Source organism: Talpa europaea (genome assembly GCF_964194135.1).
Source record: "Talpa europaea genome assembly, chromosome: 12".
In the NCBI taxonomy this organism is placed as follows: domain Eukaryota; kingdom Metazoa; phylum Chordata; class Mammalia; order Eulipotyphla; family Talpidae; genus Talpa; species Talpa europaea.
In genome coordinates, this window is record NC_140079.1 from 14968819 (window position 1) to 14980912 (window position 12094).

Sequence of the window (12094 nt, forward strand, 5' to 3'; positions counted from 1 at the left end):
CAACAAAAAGCAAAACACAACAAAAAGCCCTAGGCTCTCCCTGAGCAAAAATATAAGATTGGCCTGGATATAGAATATAGAGTCAAGAAGATCAAAGTCCAGAACCTGATGAAATTTAAGGAAAAAAGTTATTTCAAGGAATTTCAGCGGGCAAGGAGGTAGTACGGTCAGTAAAAGCAAAGGAGCAAGAAAGTCAGGCTATACTTGGAGTTGATCATGTGATTCTTAAAACAATGACAGAAGGATGAGCAAATTCAACACTTTCTTTCTACATTTTCATTCAAGGGGAATCAACTTCACCCTGGAAAGGATAGAATAAACATACTTGAGTGGAATGTGAAACCTTGATATCTGAAAAGACAGAAAAAGAAACTCTGGGTTTTAAATGAGTTCAGAATTCTGAATATAAATGTATTCTATCCCAAGGGACTTAAAAATGAAAAAATAATTTAAGTCTATGAGACTTTAACATAAAGAAAATGCAGATGTAGTTACAAAACCATGTTATATGGTCCTTAAAATGAAGAAGTATCCCAATTTTTAAAAGGGAGAGAACAGACCTGATATTTTAGATGGTTGTTATTAATTTTATATCTTTAAACAGATATTAGTGAGCAAGAAGTTCTAATTTTTTAGATTTAAGTAATACAAATGTAGATAGATATGGCAAACTAAACTACACATTTAGAAACAGAGCTTAGTACTGAAATTAAGTGAAATTTATAACCAGGTTAGCCTGATATATTTAATAGTATGCACAGTTATCATATAGCATGGTAATCAAGCAGAAATGGAACCCTTCATGAAAGTGAAAACAATTCATGTTCTTTTAAAGCAGCAATTCTGGGCCTCCCCGCTGGCTCAGTGGGTTGAGGCACAGCCTGTTCACAGCCTCTGCAGTGCGGGTTCGATCCTGGCCTGCAGACAAGAATCCCACATGGCACACACACCTCTCCTGTCATGCCCACTGCTCCCCTCAGCAGTGTATTTCAGTCAGTCTGCTTGTTCTGCTCCCTGCTCTGTCTCTGGTGAATCCTCTCACCCTCCCGCGCATCTGGCTTGTATCGTGGTTCTTGTATAAAAATAAATCAATCTTTAAAATAAATAAATAAATAAAGCAACAATTCTGAAGTCAGAAAATGAGAATGGGAGACAGAAACCAGCCTGGAGCTGCCTCCAATGCCACTTGACCCAAAACAACCTTAGAGGAGGAAGCTGCCCTGCCTTAAACCAGTTCCAGACTCCAGCCAACACCCAGCCCTAGGACCTAACAGCTGGTGCTGGGTCGCCACACTCCTAAAATTCCCCATAAAAGGAACCCAGGAGAATCTGGGGCTAGAGTGGCAGGGATAGTCTTCCTGATGAAACAATTAGCAAGAAGTCTTTTCTGGGTACCTTTTGAACACTCAGAAACATCCAAGGATTGGGTTAGTTGAAGCAAGTGGCTGGGCAGAGGCAAAAGAGATCCAAGGAGGAAGTACAGGCCAGAGTGACATGTCAGTTACCTATGAGGTGTTTGTTATTTAATACCCAGTGTTCAGGGAATGAAAGTGGAGTGGATATAGGGTGAGCTTGAGTGGAGAACTGATTGGGGGGGGAAGGGAGGGAGGCAGGCAGCTAGAGGACAACTCTTACAGGCAGAGAGGGGAATGACAAAAGCTTAAAAACAGAACGCAAATAGAAAAGGCTTCAAAAGAAATCAAAATTCAGACTTTTCATAAGAATGAGTCCTGGGTTCGAAATTTCAGGCTGTCTGGCATTTGCCTCAATAATCTAGTATGTTTATGGGAACAAGAAGGAGGAAAACAGGACGGGGTATATGGATGACAGAAGACTCTGATCGTAATTATTGAAGATGGCTGGTAGGTGCCTAGGAGTTCATCATATTTTTTATATTTTTCCATTTTTTGCTTTTTAAGCTATTAATGATTTTCCACTTGACTCAGTAAAAAGAAATCAAAATTTTATAATGGCCTACACAATTATGCCCCCCTTTTTCCACTATTTCTCTAGCCTCCTTCCCTCCTACCCTCTCCTACTCCTACACTCTGCTATTCCTTGAGTTCACCAGGCACATTCCTCCCACCGCAGGGCTTTGCAAGGGCTGGTCTCTCTTCAGTTCTCTGCACCCAGATATCCACATAGATCACTCATCTTCTAAAAGAGGTGTAGTCCGACCATCCTATTTAGAATGGTAGCTCGCTCCTCTTTCCCTTCCTTTATAACTCTAGTGGAGTTAGTATTTATCACCCAAAGTTTATTTTTTTTCATAGCACTTATTCCTTCAAACATACAATCTAATTTACTTTATTTGTGTTTATTATCTGTCTTTGTGAGTAGAATTCAAATCACTCGCGGCCAAGAAATTTATTTTGTGGGGAGGGAGCTGCTTCTCCCAGCACCCAATAGTAAGTAGAATGAATGTAGAAGTTTTTGTAACTGTTTACAAGGATGTGACAAGCAAGGGAGAGGTGTTTTTAGCTTTGGTAGAAGTGTCTTCTTCAATAGTTAGAGTAGTTAAGACCCATCATACTCCCACTCCACTCTCTTGCACTAAACAAGAAATCTAGGGCATCTGATTTCTGAGGAGGAGTAAAGAACTGAAACATAGCTCATCAGAAATTATTGCCCTCCTCCCCAACCTCTAGGCAGAGATTTCATAACTTGATTTTGAGACATCTAAGGCTATCTTTTCAGTATATCATGTAACATCATAAAATTCTTAACCAAACTCATGACAAAGTGAGTAATTACTGTCTAATGCATGATAATTGGAAACACCCCAAACTGGGGCTTTATAGTTTTCAGGAAACTTTAGGCTTTAGAAAAATGCAAGTTTGGGGGAGGAAGTTATCACAAAACAAATGTTCCAACTCAGCTGTGTGATTAGGAAGAATGTGGACATCAAAACCCAGTTTTAAAGAACTATTTCACACCAAGACTTTTTGCATGGGAGACCACTTCCAGTAACCTTATCCCTACCTGCATGCATTTACAGTTATCTCCCTTTGCTGAAAAGTTACGCCGATATGCACCTCCATTTATATATGGCACAAACTAGCTATGGAACTTGGAAAAATTATGTCTTTGGGCCAGTTTCTTTATCACATAAATATCCTAGGGGATGTGTGTGTGCACACCACTCAAAATTTTCAGAACATAGGCAAAATCAGATAAGCAACAAAATGAAACCCTACAAAAGGCTGAGAATCATTGCCTTAAGTGATAGCAAAAACAGTGTTACTTGGGCCTTCCTGGTGGCGCAGGGGTTGGGATGCCACCTATGAAGCTGTCCACAGCCACTGCAACACGAGTTCGATCCCCAGCCAGGGAAGTGACCCTATGGCACAGCAGACCTCTCCTGTCTCGGCCACTGCTCCTCTCAGCAGTGTATTTCGGTTCATCTGCCTGTTCTGTTCCCCACTCTGTCTCTCGCGGGTCCTCTTGCCCCCCACACCTCTGGTCTGTGCCCCAGCTCTTGTACGCATAAATAAATATTTTAAGAAAAAAAACCAGTATTACTTATAAATGCCAGTGACCAACTCACAAATGATTGTTCAGCAACATGTTGCAGCTATGAGTATAGATACTATTCAGAATCTGGCTGACCAACGCCAGAAGATAAGCCCAGTGTAAAACAGATAAGCTGCCTGTCTTCCATTTCCACACACCAGATCCAGGTGCCTTGTGATGCACGCAGACCTGAGCAAAGAGTGCCATCTGGAGGCTCTCCATTTCAGAGAGAAATCGAAGTGCAAAGCTGACCATGCCAATTTGCCTTTTTAACAAAAACCTCCTATTTGCTGAAATCTTGAGGCTTCATTATTGCATTTTATTTCTAAAAGTCACTTGTACAGTTCTAGCTGTTATTTGGGAAGAGGTCTCTTTGACTTGGCCCAGAGAGTCACTACATTTAATCCTCTTAAATTCCTTTTCCCATAATCTACATGTTCTTTCTAAGGGAAGAAGGTTCTATTCCCATTCTTATTCAGGTTTTAAAGGTCCCTGTAAAAGCTGCCAGACCAAATGCCTCTGTGCTCAATCAGATGGCTCATTCCTAACTCGAATGAATGTCCACTTAATCATCTACATCTGTGGCTTTGGCCAGGAAAGAGGATGGAGTCTGCTGCTCCGTGTGCCAAGGTATTCAAACTATTCATTAGAGAAAATAGTCCCAAGAGACAGAATCTAAACTGCCTCAGAACTGTAATGCAGTTTCCTGTGCTACTGAGGGTAGGAAGGAGGAGCATGCTATTCAGTTATAAGGGATCCCACCTCCAAATTGCTGTACCTGTCAAGTAACAGGAATAGCTTCTTGAACAAAAGAAATTGGCTGTTCTATGTAATAGTCCTATGATGCATTTATTTCAGTTCTGTCCTTAGTTCCCCAGCCTCTCAATTGCTGAGAAAAGAATGCTACCTGAAATTGTGTGAATTTTCAAAAACAGTATTTCTTTCATCTATGAAATGGCCCATTCCTTCTCTTTGAAGAAAGACAACTTCTTTGTTCTCACAACACTAAAGTTGAGTTAGATGATTCTTTTTTCTGTGACTTCTCATGGTAGGATGTACTGATTACAGACAAATAGCTTGTCATTAACCACAGCTGAATCATAAAAGGAAAACCAGTCTTCTTCTTTCTTATTAGTTCTTCTAAGACCCCTAAATGGAAAAAGAAAAACTAACCAGATTGACTAAGAATGAGAGAGTAAGGAAGAACACTTGAAGGCAAGTGGAAAAAGTTTGCACTACGGATGCCAAGAGACTAAAGCAAGCCCACTGCACTGAAAAATTCCTTTACAGATTACTTGCCTCAAAAGTACATAAAGGGCAAAACACTTAGCCTCTTTTCAGAGGAAGCCATACATAATCCAGTATGAAGAGATACGACCCAGAGTCCTGCAGAGGTAGAGGAGAACCTTAATACATACTTCCAAAGCCTGCAAAGAATGAAACACACAAAATGTTGAGCTGAAGGATTACCTATGTCCACCAAATAAAGGATTAGGCTATAGAGCTCAGAGTTAGCTTCTCATGGCACATACATGCTAAAGATACAATAGCAATTTAAATCCTTTGCCATTTATTAAGGTACAGAAACGGGAGCCTGAGAAGGCAAAAAATATCTAAGCAAGAAAACAGATTTTAGTTGAAATAGCAAAACCCCGAAAGCTTTATCCTTTAAAAAGTTTTAGAAGTCCTACAAATTCTGAGAAATTAAGTAGTGATGTGAAAAAAGACAACCAGTCAATGAGTCCTCTAGAAGGTTAATCCACATCAATAAAAAAATAACATAGAAGCTAAAACCTGGTCTCTTTGTCAAAGCTCCTGTGTCATTAAAAACACTCACCTTTAACTCTGGAAAGCATTATTTATTGGAAAGAAATATTAAAGGAAGTCTCTTTGTGTCCGACAAGGCCAAATGTGGTTGAGCTACTACCCACATCCAATTCCCCAAAATATATCTCCCATTTGCTTATAAATTCTTTTCCCTGACTCTTGGAATCTCCTAGATTCCTTGATCTGAAGTCAGGGCCTACATTTATGATAAATACAGTTCCCAGAGGGCCCTGGAAGCAACATGAAATAACGTTGCTTTATAGTTTCTTATCAAGAAAGGGTGCTAGAAAGTCAACAAATTGAGGTACTTCACTTGACATCTCAACATCCAGTTCTTCAACAAAGCTTCATCCAGCCCAGGACGTAAGGTGTTCTTAGGTGAAATCAAACTTCCATGATGAATTGGTTCACCAAAACCAATAGGTAATAGGCCAAAACCAGTGGGTATTAAGCCACTGGTTTTGGTGAAGTCTTTAAAGGAATAAGTATGCGAAGAGAGAAATCCAAATAGTTAAGACATAGCTTTCTCAGGAAGATGGAGCTATTTAATCTTAGCAAGGGCAGCTGCTCTTCTTTCTGTGTTCTGGAACAAGGCACGAATTAAAGCTTTTACTTCACTGGATGAGAATGCAGCTGCCAAGGGCCCTTTTCCATCTGCCCACCTGTAAAACAAAAGATAAAATTCTATTTCCTATTACATCTCTGAAATATGAGAAAAAATTAAAAATTGCTTATTTGACCCCAAATGCTTACTTGTTTTAAAAGGAATTAAAATAAATCCTAGCATCTTCCCCCTACTTTATAATCTCCCATTCAACATCCTTGATCTCTTGTGCTCTTGGCTGTATTTTAGTATCATCATAGCTAGATGAAGAGGCCAAGTAAGAAGATGAAACTGTTATCCCTTATTCTATACTCACTAAGCCCTGTTTGACCACATTCTCATATGGTCAAAATACTTGGGCTCTGTAAATACTTTCAAAAATGAACCACAAGCAACAAATTTTAACTGACTTAAAATAGAAAATACATAAAGAACTCCCATGAATCAATGAGATCACAAACAACCCAACAGAAGAAAAGGTAAAATGCATGAAAGGGCATTTATAATAAAAGAAACCATGAAGAAAAAGATGTGTAGTGTCATTAGAATTTAGGTAAATACAAATTAAAATGACAATAAGCCAGTATTTCACACCAAGTAGATTAAACTCTGATAATACCAACAGCACCAAATACAAGTGAAAATGTGATGCAACAGGATAAACTACAAAATATTTGTATAATGAAATATGATACAGCTGTGAAAATTAAATATAGCTGCACACGTCATCATGAATGAATTTCACAAATATTGAACAAAACCAGCAAGTTATAGAACATTTCATTTAAAAAAGGTTCAAAAGAGGTGAGTCTAAATTTTGTATTGTTTAGGGATATGTGCAAATGCAGTAAAACTATTAAAAAAAGGCAGGGAAATAAATATGACAAAATTCAAAAGGGGTTATCTCTGGAGGGGAACATTTGGAAAGGGATACTCAGCGGTCTTCAAAGGTACTGGTAGTATTTTTCTTAAGCTCGGTAATAGATACATGAACACTTTTTTTTTTTTCTTCAATCTCAAATGTTATGTATACTGTACTCTTTGACATATGTATATCTTGTAATTTTAAAATGTTTTAGGAGATACAGGACTGGAGACAGTCTCTTCAGTCAAAATTTTTCTCAATTAGATATTATCCTTATGTTTACTGAAATCTCTGTGAAAAATAATCTTCTAAGACAGAAATAAATGTTGAGATATAAAAAAGAATGATAAAAGAATGATCACTTTCAAGCTGTAAGAAGGCCCTTGAACAGCTGAAAGAAAAATTATCTGCTGCCCTCTGGAGTCTATTACCGAAAGATATCTTTCTTACCCATTAAATAAAAGCATGTTGTAAATAAATCAAAATTTATAATAAATGTAGTTAGAGGTATTTCAACAATTTTTTTTTCCAAGTAGAATCTCATTTACATTGTTTTAGAATGGGCAATATTTGCTGAGGACAATGCAGAAACATCTAGGACAAACGGCCCAATAGGGCATCTGTAATAAGCCAAGCTAACACTGATAGACTAGTAACCTGTCTGTGAATATGGTGCTTAATCATTAAAACTACTGTACTCTGCAGAAAAACTCCTGGTCAATCAAACAATGATTTGATGTTGGGCATATCATACAGATATCAAAGCCAATCTGAAAATGTATCCACTAAAGGTTTACATGGGTAACAATTTCCAGTCAGGTGTCAGAAGACTACCTTACTTACAAATGCATGATCATTTGTGCAGCATGTCAAAACATGTTCAAGATCAAAATAATATGAAACGGAAAGTCTTTATGTTATTAAATATGAGAAAATGGTAATGAGATCCACACTATTACAGATCACACATAGATCCCCAACTTGCAATGCCCAATATGAAACTCTTTTCTGAGTAACATTAAAAAACAGAAAAGCACTGCTACCAGTAGCACCTTTTTTTGTAGCCATGGAGAGCCATTTGCCTCTATACAAGGACTATACCCACCGATCCCCAATTTCTTGCAGGCTGGCTTGTAACATCATAATCAGCTCTTTGAATGACATCCATTTTGGCACGTAGACTGGAACTTCTTCTTGATATTTTTTGTTCTTGCTTTCTTCAGACAAAGGTGCAAATACTTGGGGTCCTTCATCCATCACTGTTTTACATAAGGAATATAATCTATCACCATCTTCAGTGGAGATGTCCTGGTTTGGCACAAAGAACAGAAGAATTGGGCCTGCTTAGTTGTAGGAAAAGGGCAGTTCTTACGTACTCGCTGTGTGGAAGGTCAGCTACCATAAGAAAATTGGTTTTCCAACCAATTCACCACACTGCACTCAACATTAGATCAATCAGTTCTCTGACAATACTCTTAAAGTTAGAACAACACAAACTATATTTCAACAGACTATCAGTAATTCAGCTTGCTTGCAAGAAAGCGCCCCTTTTTCAGTGGAACATAGCACAGCTTGCTGCAAAGCAGGGAATAACAATTAAGGGTTTTGTCAACCTATGTTCTAGAAGCATCAGCTGGCACATCCAGGCAACTTCCCTGCATATCATACCAATCACAATTGAAAAGTGGCACCTGCACAAAGGTGCATTCCACTTTAATCTTGGGGCCAACATCATCATTCATAATTCACAGAAATGCCAATGGAGAGGCAGTATAGTCTTACTTTCTTATATAAATTAAAAGAGATTAGCAAGTCTCCAGCAAAACAGAATTAAGAACACTGAAAAATTAACAATATGAGTTAAAAATGGAACATGAATAATTTCTTCTGCCATCTGTGTTGACTACAAATGAAAATTCAACATCATTTTCTTTGTGAAGTGACAAGAAATGCATCTCAAGTCTAGTGAGGCATTTAGTGGTCCTTACCTCTAGGGCAGTGATCCTTCCAATGATCTCAGAAATTGCCGTATTGAGTAAAGTTCCCATAGTCTTGCAATATATATTCACTGGCAGGACATCCTGCCACACAATTCCAAGTCTCTTTAGTTGGTGTAGTACCTGTCAAAAAAATACAGCTATGTATCTGGAACAGAGATTGTTGTAACTCACATTTTCCAAATCTACACTTATCAAGTGTATGGATAGAAGATGTGTTATATAAGTTGAAGTGAAGTAATCAAGAATGTATGCTTCTTGGGCCTCCATGGTGGCGCAGCGGTTGAGCGCTGGGTTGCGAAGCTGCCCGCAGCCTCTGCAGTGCCGGTTCGATTCCCGGCTGCTCCCCGGCCACCGGAGGAGGGTCCCACATGGCGCGCAGACATCTCCTGCCGCCCGCTGCTCCCCTCAGCAGTGTACTTCGGTCCTTCTGCCTGTTCTGCTCCCCGCTCTGGCTCTGGTGAATTCTCTCACCCTCCCGCGCTTCTGACTGTACCCAGTGCATGTATAAACAAAAACAAACGAACAAGCAAATAAATAAATAAATAAAACATGCCTCTATTAAAAAAAAAAAAAAAAGAATGTATGCTTCTTGAGTATTTAAACTTAGTGATATGCTTAGCTAAGTGTAAAGCAGACTTGTCCTAAGGATAAGACTTATCCGGAGAGAAAACTGCATTTAAAAGACAAATCACTTAGAGAAGAGGGGCATTACAATGAAACTTGAATTTTCCAAATCCATACTCATGTGTCAAACCAAGCTATGGGGCCTCCCTGGTGGCGCAAGGGGTCAAGCACCACACTATGAAGCAATCCACATACTCTGCAGCACGAGTTCGATTCCTGGCCGGCCAGGGAGAAACCCACATGGCGAGGCAGACCTCTCCTGTCGTGCCCGCTGCTCCCCTCAGCAGTGCTTTTGGTCTGTCTGCCTGTTCTGTTCCCCGCTCTGTCTCTGGTGAATCCTCTCACCCCTACCCCACATCTCTGGCCTGTACCCCAGCTCTTGTATGCATAAATAAATAAATCTTAAAAAAAAGAAAAAACACAAGCTATGACAGATTTAATAGCCACACTATTTGGCAGATGAAAAAATAGCTTCCTGTTGGCTGGGTGGACCAGGAGATGGGAAAGATAACAAACATAACTGTAAAAGCTATCCAGGTTTTCCAATGCAGGGTTTGGGGAATCAACTGATCTACCTGATACATATATTTTGCAACTTAAAAAGCCAGGGAGAAGGGTATCTAAAGATAAAGTACAAATTCCAAAGCTGATAACAGCCCCCGACCTGCCGGACTGCTTTACTTGCTGCAGAATAATTCTCTTCATCGTCCATGTTTGAAAAATTTCTAGCACTTGATAATCTTTCCAGTAGTTCTCCTTTCTGTGCTCGCATTTGAGCCAAAAAACACTCTGTCCCTACGGTGGGAAAACAGAATAAAGAATTTTAAAAGCTGTTCAGTTACATACTGTCAAACCAGGGTGGAAGAAGAAAAACAAGCATGAACCATATACCTGTTTTATTTGAAAGCAACTATTAGATAATATCATAAAGCTGCCCTAAGGTTACTGGAAACAATCCCTTCCAACACATTAGTCAGTCCCAAATTCACCTGAGAGAGTAAGTCTTTCTCAAAAATTTGTCCAGTCAGATAAGAAAAATTACTTATATACACAAGATTATTTTTTTAGAATATCTATCACTTAAAGAAAAAGTCAGGAATTGAAAAGCTAAGTAAATAATATTCTCTGCTTTTCTTAGGCTATCATTATAGTAAACATAATGATTTAGCTCATATTTCACTTCTTTTGACTTTTAATAATTCCAAGTAAAGTGAAGGGAGGTAGAAGAGGGGAAAGTTGTCTTGAGGTTTTGCAAAGGAAGCAGCACTGCTAACATATCTGTCACAATACGAATTTTATTATGGGTGATTCTACTGACATAGTTAATTTGGTGAATTCACTGCATACCAGCCACCCATTTTAGAACTCTTCTGTACAATATCATCAAAAGTAATGCTTCCACAAAGATTGTACTCAAGTAAGTAACTGGGCATATTTGCAAATTAAATTCCCTCCAACTTGCCTGAACTACCATCTAATTTCTAACAACCTCATTCATAAATTACAAAGATACAAGAGGTTGAGAAGCTGCATAATCAATATGCTTTCCTAAATTTAAGGTATTAGTTTATTAGTTACCAAGTCTCCTGAAGCTAGGAACAAGATCCACAAAAGTAGTTGTGCCATCACAAAGAATGGGGGCAAGTCGTAATCTGAACTGATGTCCCAGGGTCAGCAAGTGATGAGCAATATACATGCAGTTGTTGTGGTGAATGGCAGCCAACTGGGGCAATTTTTGAAGGTTCTCCCTACATGGAGTAGAAACAGAAAGAAATCACCTGTTATTAAATTCAGAGTTAATAAAAAGTTACTACTCTTTAGATGTATTTGTTGGCTTCAATAACTCTCTACTGTATAAATGCTATACATAACAAGAAGCACCCTTACTACCCCGACTCCCAGTCAAGAAGGTTGCTTTGCTTGAACATGACCTGATCCTTAGAAGCTATCACAGTGATTAACCACAGAGTAAGGGAATCAAGATGTTTGCCTGTCTCAACTCTTTGTACTAGAAACCTAGCAGAGCTCTACATAATTCCTTCAAATTTAGCACTGATAAAGTCTATAGAAACAGATTTATTTCCCTTTTCTCCAAATTTCTATTTCATTTATATAACAAAGCCCTTAACCTAATTTCTAATTCACTAATTTTCAAAGCTAGCTATAGATTAGTCACTTGGGAGATTTTATGACATACAAATATTTACATTTAACCCATAACAAATTAAATCACAATCTCTGAGTAAAGTCAGGACATTTATGTTTTTTTTTTTTTAAGAGGCATGTATTTTTATTTATTTGTTTGTTTATTTATTTGTTTGTTTGTTTATACAAGCACTGGGTACAGTCAGAAGCGCGGGAAGGTGAGAGAATTCACCAGAGCCAGAGCGGGGAGCAGAGCAGGCAGAAGGACCGAAGTACACTGCTGAGGGGAGCAGCGGGCAGCAGGAGAGGTGTGCGCGCCATGTGGGACCCTCCTCCGTTGGCCGGGGAGCAGCCGGGGATCGAACCGGCGCCGCAGAGGCCGCGGGGAGCTTCGCAACCCAGCGCTCAAATGCTGCGCCACCGGGGAGGCCCAGGACATTTATGTTTTAAAATATTTCCAGGTGATTTTAATTTTCATCCAGGATTGAAAAATCACTTCTCTAATTCTTCCGCACT

The 12094-nt window shown here is 39.0% G+C and overlaps 1 protein-coding gene across 1 annotated transcript in view; it reads right to left on the minus strand.

The window, feature by feature from the left end:
- Positions 1-5881: 5881 nt before the first annotated feature.
- Positions 5882-12094, minus strand: part of ZW10 (zw10 kinetochore protein) — a gene marked incomplete at both ends in the record, with an annotated part of 29859 nt that continues 23646 nt past the window's right edge. Inside the window, 5 exons of the mRNA XM_084248964.1 lie at positions 5882-6002; positions 7915-8117; positions 8798-8929; positions 10098-10228; positions 11012-11181. Of these exons, the coding sequence (XP_084105090.1) occupies positions 5882-6002; positions 7915-8117; positions 8798-8929; positions 10098-10228; positions 11012-11181 (757 nt within the window). The remainder of the gene's footprint in view (positions 6003-7914; positions 8118-8797; positions 8930-10097; positions 10229-11011; positions 11182-12094) is intronic.